Below are 24,925 nucleotides of genomic sequence, written 5' to 3'. Positions count from 1 at the left end.
GGAAAAATATGTAAACTGGATTTTAGGGTGAACTATCCCTTTGATATCATCAGCCATAAAAACACAAACTAAACAAAGACAATGCTTAAGTGCATGTCTTTTCTCCTTACTAGCCTCTTTACTAGTTCAGCAGACTTTAAAGTGTTTTAAAGTAATCAACTTTCCAGCTCTGTTTGTGTAGAAGAAATCAGGCTCAGTCAGAGTGAGGACAGAGAGCTGGGCTGTAGAAAGCAGCAGCATGACATATTTGCCATATGGGTAGGTTGAGGGAAAGTAGAGCAGCGTTTCCCTCCGGAGGAAAACACATAAGCACATTTCGATTCATGCACATGTGCACATGTACGATATACTGGACAGAAATGCAAAACATTCACAGGGTAAAACATGAACGCTTGTTTAGGACAGCTCAACATATGGTGTATAAGGAGAAATAAGCCCCGGGCTCCTTGCACTATTATGGTGTCACTTGCACCTGACTTACAAGAACTTCAGCAGCAAGAGGGATCATAAAATGTGTAAAAGGAGGCTGTGTGAGTTTCTGGCAGGTCGTATGTCTGCAGAATGAGAAAGAGAAAAATGTCCACAGACAGAAAGAAAGTAGATTTGATAGTAAACATACCTCCGTCCCCAACTCTCTCCTCCCTGCCCCACCCCCGTTTTCCCAAGTAGCTGATTTCATCCTCGCAAAGCCACTCTCATTCTAATCTGCCCTGATCCGTCTGCACTGGCAAAGACTCAGATATCAAACTCACACACATTAGAAAAAACAAACAAACTATGACATCTTAACAAAAGGTGCCAGTTTATCTGCTGTTTTATTTAAAAAAAAAAAACAAGAACAATGCACCTTTCATGGAGAGTTCAACTTGAACTGCCATCAACTAGAAATTCAACCCATCAACATCTGGCGTACTTCCTGGCAGAGGCAGAGTTGGCAGACTGATAACCAGATTTCATAAAGTGGGTATGTAGTAGCTTGTAGTTATATAATACCTAAATCTCTAAGCCTCAGTTTGGAATAGCCACTGAGTACAGCAGCATAAAAAAAATCAATGAAAACACACTGTAATAGCCTCTGCATAATCTGTTAAACCACAAAATCATATCAATAGTGATGCAAAATGTTACATTGCTTTCAGATGTTTTGCAAATGCCACAGAATACAGAGTAAAAACACACATGACAGAGCACTTCAAGAGAAGAGGAGCACACTCACTCTACAGGAGCACACCTCACTTACCCATGAGACATTTTTATTCTTGGTTTGTTTGATCATGGCAACGAGAGGAAGGCCAGTAACGTGGCGAGAGGACCCCCCTCCTCAGCAGATTTTAGCCCCACAGCCTGTTGCGTGGGGAGGTCTGTGCGGGATCAGGGGTGATGGCCGGGGGCACGTCGCGCTCAGCCATTGGTCATCATGTGCCCTGCAAACCCGCGAGCCCGAAACGCTTGCTCTGACTGAATCCAGCATCTGTCAGCGGATCAGAGCACGCCACGCGCAGAGTTTTCAAGTTTTTTTTTTTCAGGCTACGTTACAAAACTAGAAAAGTCCAGAAATATCCAGCAAAACTCAAAAGTGTTTTCCTCCTCACAGCACACAGTGACCTGATGGACTGATTATGTATTTGAGCAGAGTATGAATATGAAACATCCCAGCAGGTTTAACCCCGCCCTGCTGAGCCACAGCACGCGCCCAATCAGATCTTTGTGGCCAGCTCCCCAGGGTGAGCTTATAGAAGTATTAGGATGAACATACTGAGTCTTTGGAGGAGAGCCCTGACTGGCAGGTCACTGGCATGTACAGATATCAGGCAGGAAATAAGCGGGAGCACTGGAGCAAAACTTAAAGTGACTGACCTCATCTTCATCTGCTGTAGGTACCTCTCCTTTTATTATCGTGCTTTTATTTGTTTCATCCCTGCTCTTTGCCACCTACCTAGAGCCAGTCTCCTTCCTTGCTCTCTAGCATCCTCCATCTCTCCCTCAATCTCTGGAGTACATCTTCTCACCCAGCTGGCACCTGTTGTCATGGTACCACTTTGCTAAGAGATAAATAGCATGACAGACAGTAAGAAAATGCTCGGTGAATCTCCATTTAATCTCTTAAGTAAGTGGCTCCACTGCTCTCTGATCAAGCCTCTAAATGCTGACTTTTGTAGCTTCCTCTGCAAAATCTCACCAACATCTCCTCTCCACACTTCTTGCAGTCTGTTTGTTCAAGTTGATCCGGACTACTCATAAAAGATCAGTGAAGAGTTCTGAGGCTGTAAGTGCTGATTTGAGTGGCTGCATTTGGGTGAAATTGAGCCACAGAGCAGCGGCGGATCTCTGGATCAGCAGTGGCAGAAAAGTCTACAGACCGCACATAAACAAGCAGAACAACTAGTGTTTGAAAAGGAATTTAAAAAGGTGCCAAAACAGCTTGCAGCTTTTATAAGGGAAGGGTGTTGTGTGAGTCTTTTATTAACAGTCTTCAAAATTTATCTGAGATGTGCTCTTTCTTCAGTTATAGCTTGATGGAAACTTTTAATTTTTTTTTACTTGATTTCTCTGCCACAATCTTTTGTGGCTAAAAAGAAACCCTGTTACCTGCGAGAGGTTGTAGCTGAAGGATACTTGGCAAACAAACACGTCAGTAAACTTTCCTTTGATTGACAGAGCAATTAATTGACTAATCATAGCAGCTCTATACATGAACACTTCACGTAATATCTGAGGCCATCTTTTTAAATTTTTACTTCTACTATCTTGTTACTTTAATGTGGAAAATCTTGGCTACCGGTGAGACCAGCTCATTAAAATAATCAATGCAAACCACAAAATTACAAACATATAGTGAAAACTCTTGCTTTACTCGGCTCCTGGTCCATTTTTAACATCTGCCACTCTAATTAACTGTCTCTAGTATCCATATGGGCCAGCAGCCCTCCTCTGGTGCACAAGGTTGTCTGCATCTCTCTCCTGTTAATTGGCCTCAAAGAACATCTGCTCCTGTTTTAAGTGATGCTCAGTTTGGCCTGGGTGCCCTTTCTATCAGAGGTGCCAATTTAATAGGTGTGAGCTGAGCAAACGACTCTGCTAGCACTCTTGTGTCAGCACGATGTGCATGATTTCATAATATCTGTGGGCTGTTAGTAGAAGAAAATTACATAAAGTACAGTCATCACAAGGTATGTTAGAAGCAAACTGAAAAGTAAAGATAAGAGATTAAGTGAAGGCAGTGGGGGAAATATATCTGATCCCCTGCTGAATTTGTAAAATTGCTCACTTCCAAAGAAATGAACAGTCACTCATTTTTATGGTAGTTTTATTTTAATGCAGAAAGAAAGAATATCCAGAAAAACACATTACATAAGGAGTAAAAGTCATTTTTCTTGGCATTGATTGAAATAAGTATTTGATCCGATACAGTTTAGCCATAAATTTGGCTCCCGCCTATTGACAGCCAATCAGTTACAGACTCCTGACCTGAAGTGTCTAAGGCCCACCTGTCCACAGAGTTAGTTTGTTCCATTTCAGCCTCTTCACCACCATTAGTGAGACCAAAGAGCTGTCAGAGGACGTCAGGGACTAAATTATAGACAGAGGAGCTTGTTGATTATCTGAAGTCAACTTGGACTACACTGGTAACACACTATGCACTTAAATATACTGCAGTGCCTGCAAAGTCCTCACATTTACAGGTCTCTTTTAAGTTTGGCAATGAACACTAAATTATTTCATATGCATTCATCTCAATTGGTTAGAAAGCAGCAAACAGGCAAAGAAGTTGTGTTTCTGAGACTCTCAGAAACCATATTTCAAAACTTTCCCAGTATAATTTCGACACTTTATCATAATGAGGTTAAGTTTTATACGCACTGATTGCCAGGCTCTTACTGGAGGTATTGGCATGAAATTTGGTACAGGTCTTCCTGCTTTCCTCAGGATTTTCCCCACAACTTTTTTATGTGGCCTTTTTACAAGCCAGAACCACAGATCTTATAGTCATGCAGTATTTGTCTGCATGCAGTTCTTAAAATATCACAGTGACTTGAATAAGGCAAGCAGACAAACAAGCCCAGCTTGCAGTTTGATGGCCTCATGCTGGATGCATGCTTTGCTGTCCTTTCCTTGTTGGCTCTGTCTTTCAGTTCTTCCAGGAAACTGATCCGTGGAGCTGAACAGAGGAATCAAACCTGAAAACAGTGTGCAGCATTTTGCTACATCCTAGTTGATCGATGCCCTACACACAGTGAATAAGCTGCATGAGTTTCCTGATGCAACACACCTGAATGGGCTGAGCTCAGGAGAATATAAAGCAGACCTTAACCTGGTTGGCTGACTGACAGCCCCGTTTATTCTTTGATCTTTTATATTCACACTCATTCATCACTGACACTACAAAGGTACTGACCCGTTGACAGATATGCCCTATTGTATTGTTTCTTAATTTCTCTAATTACACATTTGGCGTCATCTAAGACCCTAGTTGGCCTCCCTCTCGTCACATACTTTTGAGCCAGGTTGTGACAGTAATGATTTATTGTAGACATATTAGGAAGATTAATGAGGAATCAGTACATTTTGTAGGATGGGAGAAGCATCTCCTTACCCATGACCTCACTATTTCCAGACCACTGAGAGTTTTAAAACTCAGACTGCCAGCCATAACTTAAACGGGGTCAATGCGCACTGTGTCACTGACATCAGTGTTTCCGGGCTGGAGCTATACTCTTCATAGGCTTCCACAGATAGTGTATAGATCACACTTTCCAGTCCAGCTGTGACGTAAACACAGTAAAAAAAAAATCCACCTAAATCCAAGACATTCTTCAGAGCCTCTGTGGCCAATTAACGGCTCAGTTCCTGGACATTTCCATATTCTCTGGATAAGTGAAAAAACGCATAATTGCTGCCAAGGAAACCCTGCTCCAATTTAGTCTGCGCTGGCTCGGGACTCCTATCTGGGCGTCCATCCCGGTGCCTGGAAAACTGGGAATTCCAGGTCACCCTTTTGTTATGGGAGCTCGGCTCACTCACCACAAGAACACACAAACTCAATTGTTTCTGGGAAAAAAATATCTTTGTCTGAGAATATTCCAGTATTTTCTCATTCTCTGTCTGGTTTCTTTAGTCCACCTAACAGCTCAAAGTTTTTACTTACCTGCTACATAGCTACATCTCTTGAATAAGCCAAGACAAAATGTTAAAAACATGGCTACTCCTGAAATTTATGATCCCTGATGTTTCCTCTTTTCCCACCGTGAGGTCCATGTTTGTTTTCTTTTAAATCTCTCAAGGACTATTTTATGAACGGCAGACAAGTCCCAGCAGGATGAATTTTCATTACCATTTTGTTATTTACGTCCAAACATCTGTCTTATGACAGTATAATGTATCACATGACAACCACGTCAGCCATTTGTGTTTTGTGCCCAAATCAAATAATAACATGATGGTACTAATATGGCCATTTAAGTCATTAAGTATCAAAAACTTAAAAAGGATCAGCACCTCCAAACCTCCAAATCTGAGGCCATGGTTCTCAGCCGGAAAAGGGTGGAGTGCCCACTCCGGGTCGGGGATGAGTTCCTGCCCCAAGTGGAGGAGTTCAAGTATCTCAGGGTCTTGTTCGCGAGTGATGGGAGAAGGGAGCCGGAGATCGACAGACGGATTGGGGCTGCAGCTGCAGTAATGCGGACGCTGCACCGGTCCGTCGTGGTGAAGAGGGAGCTGAGTGTAAAAGCGAAGCTCTCAATTTACCGGTCGATCTACGTCCCTACCCTCACCTATGGCCACAAGCTGTGGGTAGTGACCGAAAGAACGAGATCGCGGATACAAGCGGCAGAAATGAGCTTCCTCCGAAGGGTGGCTGGCCTCTCCCTTAGAGATAGGGTGAGAAGTTCGGCCAGAGGGGCTCAGAGTAGAGCAGCTGCTGCTCCACATCGAAAGGAGCCAGCTGAGGTGGTTCGGGCATCTGACAAGGATGCCCCCTGGGCGCCTCCTGGGTGAGGTGTTCCAGGCATGTCCCACCGGGAGGAGGCCCCGGGGCAGACCCAGGACACGCTGGAGAGATTATATCTCTCGGCTGGCCTGGGAACGCCTTGGTATTCCCCCGGACAAGCTGGAGGAGGTGGCTGGGGAGAGGGAGGTCTGGGCCTCTTTGCTTAGGCTGCTGCCCCCGCGACCCGGCCCCGGATAAAGCGGATGAAGATGGATGGATGGATGGAGTATCAAAAACCACACCACATTAGCAGTGTTTCTGTTAACTTGGTACCATGCTAAAGTTAGCAGGTAGCTCACAGCACTGCTGCATAGCCTCAGAGAGCTGTCAATAACAATTAGGTCAGTGTCCACTGTGTATATTTTGTGTCCAGGCACAAAACAGCCTCTATGTCATCTGACATGTGGTCACTTCTTACTATAGCATCAGACAAAGGCACGTTTAAACAGTCTAGTTGTGAGTTGTATCACCCCTCTGCTAGCATACCTTGCCTCCTTATACATTCACATAATCCATCAAATGGTCTTCCAGATGGATGTTGCATCCAGGTCGAAAAACGCACAAGTGTCTTAAACCTGCATTCTTTATAAATTACACCAGGGGGCGACTTGACAGCTTCCTTTCTTCCTCTCTCCGTTACCTCAGCAAAGACTTTTCTGATGACCTAATGTGCTCAATTGCTAGTTTTAAATCTTGTCAAGTAGAACATGAAGTCCTTTTTGTAAATTATGGTAATTTTAAGATTTCACAAAGGAGGATAATTCAAGACATGCTAACCGGCTAATAACTTGTTAATCCAAAATCATTAGCCAGTAAGTAGGCAGTTTCAGATCAAGCACTTGGTTGTCACATCTGGCGTCAAAACACAGAGGTGGTCATAAAGGCTATGCCCATCTTTTATGTTATCTGTTATACTGTCAGATTATCTGTCCTGATACAGTAGGTAGTTTTGTTTTTTCTCCACATGAAAAAGTGATCTGTTTTCTCTTTGTTATCCTGATGGCTGGGGAGTGAGTAGATACAAACTAAGATACAGCAAATTCATTGATAACTTTTTTTGGCAGATGAATAATGCATTAATATTCCCACCAAATCCCGATCTCGAAACACACCTGGATGCGCCTCACGATACACTGACTATAGAAAAGAAACTGTGCTACGTTGTTTCACATGTACCTTTAAAGAGTTTATCAGCATTTCTACTGCAGGAAAAGAACTCAGGTTGGTTTCCTCAGATGTCACTAGCTACTGGTGCTGCATCATGCAAGCAAGAAGGCCTAGAAAACAAAAGGTGGAATGGAGTAGGCCCTGCTGTCTTCAATTAACTGAGTTTCCGTGAGGAGTGTCTGAGGCTGGCTATTCATTCTGTCAGACGGAGTCCCATCCGGCCAGGTCTCCGTGCTCCACATTCCATCGAGAGCAGAATTGTGTTCCGCCCCATTTCAGACGTAAAACGGCGGTTTGGTGCTCCATATTGGAAACATGTGAGAGGAGTGTCATAAAGTTCAGCGCTGCACCGCCCTCTGCCAAAAACTCTACTCATTATATTAATTTCCCCATGCTTACTTTGTGCACAGTCATTAAACACAAACACATGCTGCCAGTGATACTCCACCACAGCGAATGGTTTGTTTTCATGCAAACACCTCACACATGGGGCTTAGATGCTCCGGTGTGGCGTTTCCACAGCTGGTCCTACACTAATCCACTCATCAGTTAAATTAAAGCTTACTCAGTTGTACAGTAAATGTTGATCCAGCCTACTGCAGCGCATGTCACACAAAACCAGACTGCGTAACCAAACTAGAGCAATGTGCACAGGAGCACACTGGCATTTTTTCCTTCTCTATAATATCTGCGATAACGTTGTTGTTCCAGTTCAGAAGCATTTCAAGACAGACAATAATAATCATAATGGGCCCAAATGCCTTGGACCCTTTTCAAAGAGCTCTCTGAATGAGAGAAGGCTGCTTCTGGCTGAATTTAGAAGACACAACTGGTGTATTACTTGCTGCTCAAAGTATCACATAATGAATTATGAACCCATGAGTTCTTTTTTGGAACAACTGGGTGATACTAATTTATTTATGTACTCATGAAGATTTCCTTTAGAGCACTGATACAGGTTTCTCTTTTCTTTTGGACATTTTAAATTAAGCACAAATTTAAAGTAAAAAAATATTTTTAAATATTCTACTGAAACATGTTTTTGTTGTCTCAGTTTAAGTCAAGTCTGTAACATTTAGTGTACTATTATTATATATTTCACCGCCACAATCTTACACCTGCTCTGGCAGCCCGTGTTCACATGAAACTTCAGGTTTACTTTCATGCTAAATTGGGATAAAACAAACAATTATGTAATTGTGTATAATTTTTTTTCCAATAAATGTATTACTCATTGTCTAAAAAGTGTAAACCTTGCCTGCCCAACATTTGGAAACCCACATATGAAGTTTACTTTCACATGACACAAAGAAGCAAATCTTCAAAAATGCCATTTTTGATTAACACATGGGTATAGTTGACTGTTGCTGTCTGAAGATTGAATATTTACTCTTGTAAAAAAAAAATCAAGGATGACTTCACACTGCCGTTAAGACTTTTATGTGCTTAGATGTCACAGTTTTCGTCATTCTGACGTTTTTTTGTGTGCTCAGGACATTTTGTCCCAGAGGCGAACAAGTTACCATCTCAGATCTGTGGATGACTTCATAACTCATTTTAGATAATTATATAAAAAAGTCTACCTCATGAAAACTTTATCTATGGGCTTTAATAGCGGTGAGGCATTTTCTCTCTGTGCATAAAAGACAGATCTGCATGTACAGTATGTATTTGAGTGGAAGACTCAAAAGTGAAATGTGGCCATCTAGTGGCAAAATGCAATGCTTGTCTTTTTCTGCAGTACTGGGGAATTGTGGAAGAGGGAAAACATGATTCATTTTTACATTGCTCTATTGACGAACACTGGAGGCTGCAAAAAGCAGAAGACATTCCCTTTCTTTGTGCTGTACATAAAGGAGTGCACAAAAACCCACTGAGGCTGACTGACAAAATTAAGAATGCACAGGACAGTAGAGAAATAAATGCATGTGTCATCAAATTTTCCATCTCGGAGTCATAGCTATTAGAAGAAAAACATCCACATTTTCCTCTCACTGCATTTCATTAAGCTGAACAGCCACAGTAGACTCGTTGTAATGAGCTTCTGATTGCAGACACTAGCACATAAAAGACGCAAGAAATAAACAAGCAAAACCCAATAAAGTCAAACTGTCAACAGAGCATGTGCCTGCATTGTGAACCCACAGCATTCAAAAACATTACCACCTCACAGCTCTCTCTCCAAACCCTGGAATAAATATGGAATAAAACATTTATCAGGTCTGGCAGCATGCAGAGTGAAAACAGAGCTCTGCAGAAAACTGTCAGGTCAGTTCAGGCAACTGAAATATTTCAGTTAAATCCTGCAGCACTCAGGATTGTTTCTGGATAGAGATCTACAGCAGCAGACAACAGTGATCAACATCGAGGGAAAAAGCTGGCAGGCATCCACTGACTCTTCAGACTGGTGCTTTCAAGCAGCGCTGACATTTTCAGTAAAGTTGTGCATGCATGGAAACACCTGCCAAATAACCTCTGAATTATTCATCCTGAAACAATTAGTCTTTGCACATATGCTGGCAACTGTAGGCTTCATCGCCTCTCATTCTCTCACTATCACATGTAGTCTATCCTGTGTGATAAATCAGCATCAAAGCCACAAACTCACATATGGAAGCTCTGCTCTCCGGCGATGGCCCAGACCACAGCACGGCATGAAGGGGACCAGGGAGGGGAGGAACTGACGGCCGTCTCACAGACTCCCTGTCAGGCAGCAGCATCTACTCAGCCTCGGTCCATGCCTTCAGACTTGGCCCACAGGGTTGTGGACCACCAAAAGGTGCAAAGCAGATAACGAGGACAGCAGGGATCCTTGATGGAAGAGTTAGCAGAGGGCTGTCGTATCCACACCTGCCCCCTACTTCTGTCCACCCCTCCTGACGTGTGCACCTTATCTGCCCCCTTACTCAGAAACTCTGGAGATTCAAAAGTCCGATTCAAATACTCCTTGCTCTTCTTCCTCCTCTTCTACCCATCTCCAGACTGTTGCAGCAGAGTGTCCATCTGAGTTTACCCCACCCCAAAATCTGTGCACGCTCTGGCAGAGCCTCTGTGCTGCCAAATCCTCTGCAGCGCTGCTGTGCTGTGGCAGAGACGTACAGTTGCAGGCTGGCACACTGGTTCAGCTGCTAGTGGATTTAGACCCACTCATTACCACGCGTAAGTTCCTTCTTGGCACAGGGAGGAGGTGGAGTTCTGAGTGTCCTTTACTGACCGCTGTCCCTTGCTTCCTAATAGACGACACATCCTCTATATTCCCTGCCCCTCCTTCATTCATCCAGGGTTCAGTTGGCTTTTAAAAGCTTGACACACACACTGTGGCTATCTTGACTTTTTATGCTCCACTCCTTTTCTTTATTTCTTCTTGTGCCATGACTCAGTCCTCATTTGCACTGGATTACCCTTCTTACTTTCTCTGTGTGAGGACAGGCACTGAGACAGCTACTGGTTGCTGTAGAGACTGCACTGTGCTTTTAATGTAACAGAAACAGTGTGTGTCTCATGCTGCGAGCGGAGGAACAGCACAACGCTGCCTGTGGTGCAGGGGGAAGTCACTCGCACAGTTCAGTCATGCTGGAGTGCTTTGTGTGACTGCAGAGCTGGTGTGTTTGTTTCTTTCCCCTCCCGTCTCATCTCACACCTCCTCTCCACTATTATCCTTTCCCACTGTGTTCAGGTGATTGAGTCCAGAAGGACATCCGGCCTCACTACTCCATCACAAATGCTGTGTCAGCCATAAATGCACGTACCCGCTTCATGCCACAGGACAACTGTGGTAGAGAGGGGTGGGTCACAGGTAATACTCAATTATACAGCATGACTGTGGATGTGCTTTTGCATCTCTACTTGCAAAGCCAGCTGGATACAGATTTTAACTTTGAACCTTTCCAGCAGTGATTTCAATTAAATCATCAAAGTAATGTATTTTGAAAATGGTGTAGCAAATATAGTTTTATGAGCACTGACAGCAAAGATTCCCTGAAAATACAGATTTACAACTGGAGCTAATAAAGCCAATAAAAGCAACACTAATTTCAGCCAAAATACATAATTTCATTTTATTTTAAACGGGAAGCCTTTGCTTTTGCATCAGCAGATTATTAAAAAGTGAGGAGCCAAACAGATTCTAAAACAAATGAGCTTTTCTTTCGTGCTAATAATAAAGGACAGCACTGAGCACATGTATAAACCGAGCTTAAGCATCCCTCCCCCATTGTCACCTACCTTCAACTTTTTTAGTTTGCTCCATTCTTATATTGTGCAGAGCTGATTCTGATGTTGAAGACATCATCACTTACTCTCAGGCTGAGGTGGGACAGGCTGCAGTTTGTCAGTAGAATAACAACATGATTTCTGCTGTCACAAAGTGCTGCGTCAAGATAAAAACAAACCCAGTTTTCTGTCTCCATGAATCACAAGTGATTTTCCAGGCGCCTACTACTTACGAAAATAAAAATATCAAGCATTAGGTCAAGTATCATAATTTATTCTCCAACACATTGGCTTTAACTGAGGTTTTAAAAGATTTACCTAAAGACAGATGGGGTATTTCAGGGCTAAAATGAGAGCCAGGTCAATTTTTTTTTTTTTTTTGCTGAAATTTTATTGATGAGAAATGTAAAAAAGCAAATTCACGTCAACATAAGTTTTAATTTTGGGATATTTGAGGGAGAGTTTTAGATCCTAAAGAAAGTGCATGTTAATGCGAGGAATATTTTAATGAAATAATCGCTTCAACGTCTTCTGTAATACGCTCACAAGCATGGAGAATTAAATGAAAATGTCAGTAATCTCAGATCTGCATGCTTAGTAAGACTTTAATTATCTTGCCTCACTCTGTTTTTTTTAATTCAGCCAATTTTGTGCAGTGTGAACAAACAAAACACATTATAATATAATCAGTGAGCATTCAGTCAACAGGGGCTTTTTCTAAACGGTTCAGTAATCTGTTTTCATGAATATCCTCTCTTTCTTATTTTCTCTTTCCCCTCAAACCCCAACTAGACAGAGCCGATGTCTGGCCCTCTCTGAGCCTAGCTCTGCCAGAGGTTTGCTTCCTGTTTAATGACTTTTTCTTTCCCACGGTCACAAAGTGCTTGCTCACAGGGCGTTATCTGAGGTGGGGATTTTACCCTACAATATACAGCACCTTGAGAGGACCTTTGTGTATTTGTGCCATAATCTATGTCTATTAGTGTTATATTAAAACGTTATTAGAAAGAGTATTTCTCTACACAATAACCCTGCACCCTGGACTGATGCTGTGTGGCCTGTTGTGAAACTTTGTGCTCATCAGTGATAATATACACGTATCTATTCATCTCCTCAAGTCTGACAACATAAACCTGCCGTGATCTTTTATTATCGTTGAAGCCTTTTTAGTTTACTGCCAATATTTCACAGGCTGACATGTGTCTGCGGTGATGGAAAGGCACAATTATAAACACAGAGCTGTGCACCTTACAGTGAGAGGGGAATCATGTCTATCAGTTAGCCTGTCAGAGGCTGTCACCCTTCAATGGTAATAATCGCTCAGCTGCTGATGTCATGGATAATACTGCAGGGAAACAGGTCTCCACATTGAAGTACTCCCAGTTTAATTTGGGTTCATTACAGCCTTTCTGGATGCATCTTCGCAGTCATACCTGAGGTACTTTACCCAAGAATCTGCACCCGTTTCTGCTTTTACATGAGTTAACATGCACACACTGTTAGGTACTAGGAACTCACTGTGATCATGAAAGTAATGTAACAGTGAGAGATGTGTCTATTCTTCCCCCCGGATCTGCATCACTATGCAGAAGACAGTCTCAATCAATCATAGGGGCAGTAAGAGCAAGCTTTCAAGGCATAAGAAGGAGCTAATTAAATGAATCCATCTTATGATTAAAGCACAAAAAAAGAGAATGGACACTTGTGTTTTACACCACAACTTTGAGGATGGATTTTGCACTCTCATGAATTTCATTCATGTCCTGCAGTCTCCAGTCGTTGAAACATGATCAGCAAAACTTTTTATCTTTCTCTCTCTCATCCGTGATTCATCTAATACAGTACCTGCTATTTAGATAGATATTATTTGAGTGGAGGATGAGGATCACTCGTAATAACTGGGCTGTGACCTTGGCCACTAGGTGGTTAATGGATCAGCTCACTGCCAAATTAATTTATCAGCAGGACTGAGGAGTGGGAGGATGCATGGAGGATTCAGGTCAACTGTGAAAGCAGGGCATGCTTTGATGTAGTGATAACAATGTGCGCCTTTCTCTTTGTTCCTTCGCTTGTCACTTATTAAAAAAACAACAGACTGAACAATAAATTCCACATTTGTGGCTTCAGTGTCAGTATTATTAGATAAAAATCATACTGTTACATCACTTACAGTTTTGCAACCATATTTGGCTATCCATGTATTTCCACTCAGTTAAATAACCCCAATAACAGTGTTTGTCCACTAGATGGCAGTCTGGCACTGCTGCAACAGCCGACTGAGCAGCAGTAGTGCTTTACGGTTGCTTTTTTTGTTTCCAGATTTTCACTCAAGTACAGTATTTTACTCTGGCCAACATTACTGCAGTCTGAAGCCAGACATTACATACTGTTCTCCAGAAATATTTACTACTGGAAAAATCTTGACATTTGTTGCTTAAAGTTCAGAAAAGGTCTGCAGGGTTAATGCTACAATTGATCTTTGAGATTTCCAATGGCAGTCACTCCATACCACCAGTGCATATGTAACATATCCATGGCATGAAAACAGACGGGCTGTCAGATTTGATCAGAACCATAACGAGCTCTTTGCGTCATTCCTTTTCTCCACTGACTAAAATAATAATAAAGGGAACGATGAGAAGGAAAATGGTTGCAATCACTGAGTGAATGGGAATGGGTTTTTATGTGTTCACCACATGCATTCATGCAGACTTTCATCTGCAAATCCATCTCTACAGACAGAGCAGGTCAAACTGTACCAATATACTGTGGAAAGTTACGGGAGTGGGAGACATCATAGAGAGGTGAAAGAGCCAGAAGGAGGCGGACAACACAGAGGGGAAGTGGGAAGCTTGGTGCAACCATTTACATAAACATAACAAGTGTGGGAAGCAGCAGTAGGTTAATTATGACATAATGCTCTGTGAGTTGTGCAAATCACAGTCTCAACTACTAAACACTGAATCTCATTTTTCACTGTATATCATTTCAGCACCTCACCCGGCGCACGCAAATTATCCTCCCCTGAGCAGGTGCTCCTTATATTGAATCTATTCTTCAATTTTTAACTGTCTGCTTTCTCTAATATTGAATTTCTATTGAAAACAAATGACATAAAGACTGAATATCTTATTTTAATTGGCAACTAACAAGAGTGGAGCCAAGAGGTTATATCCAGTAAACATTTTTCTACCACACTCACATTTGAAGCAGGAAGTCAAAAATCCAGAGTTGAAATTTTCAGCTGCTCATGTCAGATTTACCCAGTCAGTATTAGCCCCACCATCCCCAACTTCACAATCCAACATGGCAGCAGTGCTTTTAAACAGTAGTAGAACATAAATTAGCCAAACAGAGAAGACTGAACAAGTCAGCAGAGAAGCACCTTATACCTGCATTCTCTTTAAAGGCCAACAGGGGGCAACAGCTCTGTAAAAACATTTCCTCTCCTATAAGCATATGGGAAAACGGCTCTGAGATTTGACCTCTAAACTCTTTGCTGACTAGTTTATATGATCAGTTGCTTGTTTTGGGCCATGCTGAATAAAAATTAAGTCTATTTTGTACATTTTAAAAATAGAGGATATGCTCATGAGCTAACAGCTTGAGTTTGATCAGTTGATAGCCAAGGAGAATACGATATCGCCACAATGACGATGGTGAAAACACTTCAAAATGGGTCTTTGCAAACCAGTGGGTGATTTCACAGTGTAGATTAAAGTGTAAAGTGTAAATATCCTATGAACTTTATCAACAATTAAAACATTTTTAATATGTATGAGTCCTTGCGTTGTACTGCTAGATAGATGGCAGTGATTTACCATACTGAGAGGAAAAATAATGCAATGTAAATTTCTGTGCTACCTTGGTGTAAATTTGTGGTGTCAGCCTATAAAAATGATGTAGCTCAGACAGTGGCAAGAAAGCTTTGTGTGTTGCACTTGCAGGTTTGTTCTTCATTATGATGGACACAGGTGGGTTGGCAGTTCAGATCTCATTGCCTTAAAAGTTCTACATTTATGACTGTATTCTCGAAAACGATGTGCCTATCAGCATGATGTAAGGCAGATTTGTCATCTGATTACACTCCAGTCAACTCAGTGGAGTCAATAAAGTCAAAGGAATTCAAAGAAACCTATATCTATAATCATTTCAAATCTTTACCCAAGAGGCAAAGGGCAGACTGACACCCTGAGTTGAAACTCATCTGACAGTTTTCCTGGCTTGTTTGAAAAAGAGTAATGATTTTGTAAAACCTGAAATAACCTGCGAGAAGTATCCTCGCAAGGTCTGTGTCTTTTTGTTTTATTCACTAACTGGGCCAAGCTTTTATAGACTCACTTTTAAGCCATCCCTCTGCTAGTATTTAATCCTGTTGTTTGTTCTGCATTTTGTTTCTCACCCTCTCTAAAGTACTTTGTTAACTCTGTTTTTAGAGAAGTGCTATATAAAGAAAGTTTATTATTATTCAGGGTCACGGAGGACTGGCTGATTTCCCAGGATGCATTAAGCAAAAGCAGACACTCTAAACACAGTGCCAATTTACAAATGGACGATCACTCACAGTGGACACTTACGCCAGTTGTAAGTTTAGAAATGACTACATTCAATTCTCTATTGTCAAGAGGCTCGCAAATTCATGATGTCGAAGCTGGCTGTTTATTATACCTGCTTAGTCATTCACAAACACACAATCAGTCAGCTTAGCACATAAGCCCAGAAGTCCCTGGATTCATATTCATCCATGTAAAACTCCCAGACTCCAGCGCCGGTGAAGTCTTGGCTAGTTGTCTGACAACTTCTCAGAGAGAAAAAAATTGTCATACACATGACCTTTCTCTAAAATATTTTTTTACAGATTTTACATGTTGTGTTGTTATTTATACTTTTGCTAATCTAAGTTTACCAGCTACTATTTCCACTCAGTTACATCTACCTTTTCTTTGAGTCTCACCACATATATTTTCTAAAAATAAGGAGCTGATCCCTAAAATAACTCCGAGGTGGACAAACATGTATCAGCTTTCATCAACTTGATGCTGAACCATCTGTTTTTCTATCTCGGGCTGATGTAAATGTCTGGGCAGTTAAAGGAACTCTATGCAGGGCGCCCAAGTGCACTGTATGATCCTGATCTCAACACTATTTATTCGAAGTTTTGACCCCTCGACATGTGCAGAAAAAGATGGGACAAAGCAAACAAAACAATCTGCACTCAGTGACGCATGTTTGCTTACACAGCAGCCCACCTTCACATGAATAAAAATAAACCGTCTACCTGATGGTGGTAAAGTTTGCTAACAAATCTATGACAGTTCTGCCCTTCTTCCTTCTCAATGGAGAGCTGAGCTCCACAAACACCGACCTCGCTACTCCCACGGCTGAGCGGTCTGGTCTTGCCTGAGCCTCCATCCTTCCCAGCCTCCTCCACACTTCCCCCTCCCAGGCATCAGACCATGACCGCAGAGAATGTCTCTCATCCTTTCTCTACTCAAACTACTCCCCATCTGCCCTCTGCCCTCTCTATCTGTAAGAGCATGAGTAATTCTGTCATTTAGGAGTGTTTGCATGGAGTTACTGCGAGACTGTATTGATGCTCGGAGCTGCGTTGGCTTGATCACACCGTGACCCTGGTGAGATGTTCTTAAGACGCCCACATGTATAAAAGGATTATGAAGCACAAAAACAACAGGTTAAACAGGAGGGTGAGAGGCAGAAAATATACAAGAGATCATGTAATTTATTGAGGAGACAGTCACTTATTTGACACCCTTACATGCTTTTATACATTCATTACAGCAACAGTTACTCTACAAGTTCCACCTCAAAAACCTGATATAATAAAAATGATTAGATCTGCTATGTTTTTGAATAGAACTGACAACTAGATTATCAGGTAAACCAGTTAAGGGAGATCTTTATACTCTTAGTTCTGTGCTCTAACATGTGCGGGCAAATCATGTCTGAGGCTTATTCAGTAAAGGACAGAGTAATTTTATTTTAAATATAGGATGGTTCAGCACCTCAGACGGGCACTGGGTTGTTATGTTTCCCGCCGAGAGATGGTTTCCAAATCCTAAATCCAGTTGTGCATGTTTAAATAATAACAGTGAAGACAACATCAAATGACAGGCTGATTAAAAGGCACTGAGATCATGAGTGTGAGTGGTGGTGTGAGTATAGATACTTAGAGAGTACACTCTCATACATCTGTAAGTATGACTGAGCATGAGGCAAAGAGAAATAAGGTCAGAACAAAATGCTGTCATGAAAACATAACTGAATAACAGTATTTACACTGTTATCTAAACAGAGGTGAAGTTACTGGAAGGTCTGCTATTTCTGGGGGCCTCTTGCAGCAAATATCTCAAAGAAGATATTTTTGCTCTGCATGAAAGAGACTGTCTGACTCCCAAAAAGCATAATTCCTCTGCTCCACACCATCTCTTTTCTGTCTCTCACTCAAATGCCCTCTCATTTCCCTAACATGACGATGCAGACTGACAGTCGTTCGCAGCAAAGCTAACCGATGACTCTGAGTGAAGGGGAACTCCTCATTTGGGGGAGAAGACTGTGGGAATGGACATTAGCTCCCAAGGGTGGTGGAAGAAAAAAAAAAATCAGGGAATTTCTCCCTGAGCAGCTTCGGTTGAGCTGCAGCGCCTCATTGAGAACTTCTCTGTGGCTGTGAGATGAAGTAGACAGCAGCCTAGGAGGTGCAATTTTGATCTGACCTCCTCCAGCTTCCCGTCGCTCTGCTGCTGCCGTGCCAAAGACGAGGCGATCTGTGCCTCCTCCAAAAAAGGCAGAAACATTTAAGCAGGAGTGTTCATCCTTAACTCAGCCCATACTGTCCCTTTGCAGGTCTGCTCAACAAAGACCAGACTTGCTGAGTGTGTACCTCACAGGGTCTGCTTTATAACAGGTCACAGTGTCGCTGTGCACTCAGTGCACAGAAGATGCATATCAGATGAGAGGCTTCCATTTAACATACTGTACCCAGCAGTGTTTACAGAGGGCTTTCATCGCAATGCACATCTTATTGCTGATGGATGATGATGACTGAGCCTGAGCTCTTACACCAGTTTGCATTTACTGTCAGGCATTTATACAAACACACAAGTGTTAGATTCCAACGGGAAGTAACTGCAGCCAGGAACTTGAATTATACTTCATGGTACTCTTTTATCGTGGTCAGCTACATCTTTGTTGTACCTTTTCAAAGACAAAACTATTTTGGTTTTAGGCTTTAGGCACCAACAGATAGTTTAGAGATGACAAAAATAAGACACCGATAGGCGAGATCAGCAAAAATTCAAATCACCACCCTTACCTGGCGAACAAGGCTGTTGGTTGTTGTGTCGGACGAGGTGCTTCCATCTGAGCCTTTAAAGCGACCTTTTCTCCGAGCTCCTTTGCTTTGAGACTTGAGACAACAAAAAAAGACAGGATAAAACTGTTTATGAGGAATCTTAAAATCTTAAATCTTAAAAGAATATACACAAGACCATGCAAACTAATACATTTTCCCCATAACAGATTTTAAGTTCATGTGCAAAAATGCATTCAGCAGAAAATAATATGAGACTCATAAGTCATTAATGTTTAGCAACAAATGCAGCAACTGTAGTTAGATCAATTTCATTATCAATATGTTTTCTCTATGAAAACTCCAAGTACAGGGTGAGATCTCAAAAAAGGTTGTTTCTGACAAAGATTATCTGTGATTATGAAAGCCAATAGAGCAATTTTAAGTTATCTGAGTGACCAGTTCTGCTTCCAACATTACAGCCTCCGTCTTCACTGATGAATTTCATTGCGTAGTTGAGTGGAGTTGGTGAGTCATTTCCAGCATAAAATAATTTTTTATACCAAAGCATTCAGTCAGTATTATAGCCAGTGTCAGCCAAGCACTGACTTCCACTGTTTCTTACTTATTACAGATTTGAGTGTTTTCACTTAAGGTGTAATGTTATGACGTGTTTCAGGAGGTTAGGTAGTCGTGTAGGTAGACAGCTTATTTTTCAAAAGTGGCATCCTGGAAAAGTAATGCACGAAATGCAAGAAATTCATTTCAAATCTGCTTTTTTTTGTCCCCCTCAGTCGAGACCCCTCGACAAATACCCCAGGACCAAACAGAGATATCACTATACGTGTTAAATAAACTCACTTTACTCCACAGAGCAATTATATAATTATATATAATTTATTATCATTTTTTCACTATTTTACCTGCAGAAATACACAAAACCCGTTTTAACATGTTTTAGACATTACAATGTTTTTTCTTTGAGACTTTACACTAGCTTTAAACTTAAATGCCGCTTACCTGCCACTAAAACAGCCAAAACACCTGCTAAAGCACCTAGTACTTAGTTACTTTCGTTTACACAGCAGTACTTTGAACAGAGTTCTTTTTGCATTACACTCGTAAATATGTAATTTCTACCACTGGCTTTACAATTGAAATACTTCCGGAAATATGAGTTAATTTGACGAGCGGCCTGGCTAGCTTACTTCAAAACGTCGTGATATTAAACTAATACGACATGTCAAACTATTTTCAGTCCCTGAACGTGAATATCCAAATATCAAACCTGACCCACAAATAAGTAAAAACAAACCAAAACAAAAAACAAATTAACAAAAAATAAAGATTCGCCCTCGCGACTTACGAACCTCAATCAAAACTTTAATGAGGGCACCTGCGCTCATCAGCACGCGCAAAGGAAGCGGACAGGTTGAGAGCAGGTGAGCTGTTTGACGTCTCTCAGCGTGCAGTGCCAAGGTTTAAAGTGTCAGTTTAACAGGAACTGTCAGCTTTAATTAAAATGAATTAACTCACTTGTAACATGGGATGTTCCAGAGCGTCCATGTGTTTGTCCGGAGGTGTTTCTGCTCTGTTGGTTGGGCTAATGTTGACGACCATCACACCATTTGAAAAACGCGAATATTCGGTAAAACCTCTCGGGTTGTACAGATGCTCCAGCTGTGCCCGAGACAAAAGCGCATTTTTACATAGTAGTGTTGAAGAGTTTAATGCTGCTCTTCAAGTTTGAGTCGAGTTAAAGGAGGAGCTTGTGCGAAAAATGGCTGTAGTTTTTCGCGAGTTCAAGATGATGGTGATGATGTGAGTCGTCGGATATTATAGCCTTCAGCATCACAAAGCCCCCTCATCAGTTCGCTCCTTCCTACACTAGCTGAGAGAGCGCTCCTGCTCCGTGAGCCCTCATCCAACGCCAACACCTCTCTGCCTCCTCACAGCGCAAAGGGATGAAAATGAATAGAAGCATCCAAACAGATAGTCGGCATGAACACGACTGAAAAGCGTCAATTCAGAGTAACTTTGATGATCAGAACTGAACAAGTGAGAGAAATCAGTCATAGCTACTGGGAGGTGTTTAAATCAACAAAATGATGCTGTTATTGTAATATAAACCTGATGTGGCCGCTCACAGGTGTTGGCACCAAAGTAGAGGTGCCACAGGGTGGTGGAGGTGGTGGTGGGGACAAAGAGAGGGAAGCCAGAGGAAATAAGACTATTTTATCAGAAATGAATACAAAAACAAAAACAAAAGAACATGCATGTAGCCCAAATACAGATAGTAAAATATGATAAATGTCTCAGCACAAGTAGTTAAAGTAAAATTACTCATGTCTAATGGCTCACTTCAGAATCATATACATGATAGATACTTCAATGATCTTTAATTTATTTAATAAATTATTGTATTGCAGCAGCACGATAAAGAGTAAAAACAGTACAGTCTAAAAGAAATAAACCACAGTGTTAAAGTAAAAGTGCCACAGGTGCATAGTGAGGGTCTTATACTGTGACAGTGCAAAGTTTTAACAGGAATTTTAACAGTGATAAAAAACAAAACAAAGAAAATAAAAATTTGGTTAATTTAAAGAAGAGTAAAAAAAATATTGGATCACAAAGACTGATATGTTATTATGTGCATTACTTGATTGTTGCAGCTGTAGTTAGATTAAAATTGCTTTTTTAGAGCTAGTTCCCCTTTATCCAAATAATAAGCATGGAACCAGATGTAATGAGGAGAGGCAGATGTGACTGAAACAGAGGGCTCAAAGGCTGCCAAGCTGAGATTAAGTAGTCATTAGCCAGTGAGCCTGTAGCTTCATACCACAAACAGTCTTGCATTCTGAAGTACAACGAAGATTTTTTACTTTTTTTCAGTTCAATATGATCCAAAATGAGTGACTGAGACCATAAACTCATGAGGAAAGTGTTCCACAGGTCAAGAGCCGTTTTCCCACAAACCTATACTAAAGGACTGGATGTTTTTTTTTGCAATCACAACTATCGCCATCTGGTGGCCTTCACATAGAATGCAGGTTTAAGGCACTTTGCGTTGGCTTCTTTTTTTCTGACCAAAAAGCCGAATTCATTTTTTTTCTATGCTAATAGCATTTGGTGAAAGGAGTATGGTGCCACCACATAGGCTGTATATAAAAGATGGATGCAGCAAAAATGATGTCATATGTGGACAAGAGGGTGGAATACTAGTTACTTAGTTAGAATCTTGATTAGCAGTTCATAGACTGACTGGTTTGGTTTAAATGCACACACATGCTAATTAATGCTAATAACAAACTAGTTGGACAATTGTTGCTACAACAAGCCTATTTCACAGAGGTATATTTAACATTTTCTTGGTGCAGGGGTATGTCCAGTATCCATCTGGATACTGAGTTAAGCATGTGGTAGCTTTGACTGCGTCCTATAAATGAAAGTCAGCTGGACTAGGCTGTGTTGTTGGAGCCTCTTAATGTAATTATTTGACAAAATCTTGGTTTTCCATATTTGCTCCTTGTGTAATAAAGAAATGGAGTTATCCAGTTAAACTGGGATAGCCTAAAACATATATATCATCATGTTATCATTTGGTGCAGGAAACCTGAAAATTGGAGCAGTGAGCCACAAGCTGACAGATGAATAATTCGTATTGGCAGTTAAGTACAGGCAGCATAGCTGGCGGATGAAAAAAAAGGGTGTTGCACCTGTTGACTATTTCATTATTGAATGAGCTCTTTTTGTAAATATGTCATATATATACATATACATATTTATAAAATAATTAATTTATTGTAAATACAATAAATTAATTAATTAAATAAAAATACCTCTCAGTTTCATATTGGATGACATACTTGTTCAGCCAGTAGTCCAAAATCCAAATATATTGTTTCTAAAATAAACTTGGCACTTGCCAGTAAGAAAATCTTTGTTTGGTCGATTATTTCTTTGTTGTAACAATAATTCCTGGTAATAAATCTTATACTGTTGGAAAGCCTGTTTATTCCCCATCCATGATGCCACATTTGTAAGGAAAATGCATTTGTGGGTTGAGCAGCTGGGTTGAGTATGGAGGTTGTACCATGAAAAAAAGCTTATTCTAATATTGAGTTTTGTTTGGTGTTGTTTATTGGATTGGATGATTGAAGTCTGAAGGAACGAGCCATATTGGCCATTTAACAGTCCATCCAGTTAACAAACAGGGACATCAGTGCAATGTGAAAGAACCATACACAGCCACATCAGCATGGCACCTCCTCCTCATGCTGGTCATCGGCTTGGTCACACACCGGTTTGGGATGGTGTCCGATTCTTCGGTGTGGTTGAGGTCAGGACTGCAGGCAGGCCGTTCCTTTCTCTCCACTCCCAAATTTTGGTGATAGTCTCTGATAAATCCTGCTCTGTGGGGATGAGTGTCATCTTTGAGGATAGAGTTCAGTCCCAGACTGTGGAGATATGGGATTCCATTGTATGGTATGTTCCAGATTTTCTGGGTACAGAGCCGTCAGCCATATCATACTGGAGACTTTGACTGCAAAGCTGTAGAAAACTATTTACAGTTCCTAAATCCTGACAGGGTGGTGTTGTCTTCTTGGGACACATGTTGTGGCCTGTCTCAAAAATCCCCTCTTATGTGGAATATGCTCTTCTATTTGGAGATGGTACGCATTCAAAAAAAAAAAATGCTGCAACTTGGTTTTGCAGAACACCAGCTTGAAGTTGCCCTGTGGCACAGGCCCTATCCACATTAGTCAATCATGGCATGCTTGGAGCAGACACCAATTGACCACTGTAGTAGGGTCCATCCTCAAAGGTGCTGCTAATCAGACACCAGTCAGTCACCTGATTGGCAGCACATGGGGTACAAGAATAAGATATAGCAGATAGCAATCGCACAAGAAGGTTTTTGCCATTTGCAGAGAAGATTTGGCAAGTTTTTCATGGGTGCAACCCACAAATGAATTCTCCTTACAAATGCAGCATCATTTATGAGGAAATAAAAAGGCTTTCAAACACTATGAGATTTATTGCCAAGAAGAATTGTTACAACAAGGAAAAGATTGAGCAAACAGAATCCACACTTTTTGGGCTAAGTTTATTTTGAGAAAAGAAAGAAACTTTCAGATTACAAAATTTCATGCATACTAAAGGAAAATCACCAGGTTTGTATTAAACGAATCTTTCATCTGTTTTAAGGCTTGAAATGAACTTTTATTTATCAAATGACCACAAAAAAGAGGAAAATTAATAGAATCCTAGTAAGTAAGGTAATACAAACTTACACTAACAACACACACTGGACACTTTGAAAGGTACACCTTTCAGACTTACCTTACTCTAAATGTGGTATGGTTGTTGGTGCTAGACAGGCTGATCTGAGTATTTCAGAAATGCTGATTTACTGGGATATTCCCACCTTTAGGGATTACAAATAGTGATCTAACAAAGTGAAAATATCCAGTCAGCTGCAGTTCACTGGGTGAAAATGCCTTGTTGATGTCAGAGGTCACAGGAGAATGGCCAGACTGCTTTGAGCTGATAGGAAGGCAACATCAAATGAATCACTGATACAACCAAGGTATGCAGAGGAGGATCTCTGAATGACATCTCTGAACAAACTTGAAGTAAATGGGGCGAAGCAACAAAAGAACACACCGGCTAAGAACATACTGCAATTCACATGGCCTCAGCAAAACCGGACAGCAGAAGAATAGAAATAATTGCCTTGTCTGATGAGTCAAAATGATGTGCCATCTCACAAAGATCAGATCATCTAAAACTGGTTTATTGAACTTGATTATTCATTCTCTGCACTCTATTGTCCTACAGGGTCACTAAATCTCAGTTCAGTGGAAAACGTTTAAGATGCAGTGAAAGGGAAGATTTACATCATGGATGTGTAGCCGATAAATCCAACCCAAAAAACCTTGCATTATAACAGATGCAACTTCAGGATATTTTCAGTGACAGATGTAAATATTAATTCATAATTTCTACTTTTTATTGTTTGCTGAAGTGTAGAAAGGTAACTTTTCTTATCGTTTCACCTGTATAAATGAGTCATTTGCTAAAACAAGGTAGTTTGAACCAGGTAAAGTGAAAGAAAGGAACTGCATCTACATTATATCCCTCGGTATGAACTTTGCAGTCTCGCACTCATGGTATAGTGTCTCCTGTAAAACCATGCTGGTGCTGAAGAATGCTATTCTCAAAAGACTTTAGAGAGCTCTGAAGTTGTT

At 41.1% G+C, this 24,925-nt stretch overlaps 1 protein-coding gene across 4 annotated transcripts in view; it reads right to left on the bottom strand.

The window, feature by feature from the left end:
* LOC308385482 (voltage-dependent L-type calcium channel subunit beta-1-like) overlaps window positions 1-20,543 on the bottom strand; it is a 70,607-nt gene extending 50,064 nt beyond the window's left edge. For 2 of the 4 annotated variants that reach the window (XM_080864422.1, XM_080864424.1), the window contains exons 1-2: window positions 20,211-20,543; window positions 18,699-18,791 (exon numbers count right to left, since the gene is read on the bottom strand). In XM_080864422.1, coding sequence (XP_080720548.1) covers window positions 18,699-18,791; window positions 20,211-20,294 — 177 coding nt within the window. In that variant the 5' untranslated portion in view covers window positions 20,295-20,543. Of the gene's footprint in view, window positions 1-1,240; window positions 1,381-1,936; window positions 1,956-18,698; window positions 18,792-20,210 lie in introns of those variants that run through there. The other 2 variants (XM_080864430.1, XM_080864426.1) reach the window with 2 other exon arrangements.
* Window positions 20,544-24,925: the final 4,382 nt, after the last annotated feature.

Source organism: Rhamphochromis sp. 'chilingali', assembly GCF_963969265.1.
Source record: "Rhamphochromis sp. 'chilingali' genome assembly, chromosome: 18".
Taxonomy (NCBI): Eukaryota; Metazoa; Chordata; class Actinopteri; order Cichliformes; family Cichlidae; genus Rhamphochromis; species Rhamphochromis sp. 'chilingali'.
Note: the sequence above shows the minus strand (reverse complement) of the source record. Positions and strands in the feature narration are given on the sequence as shown.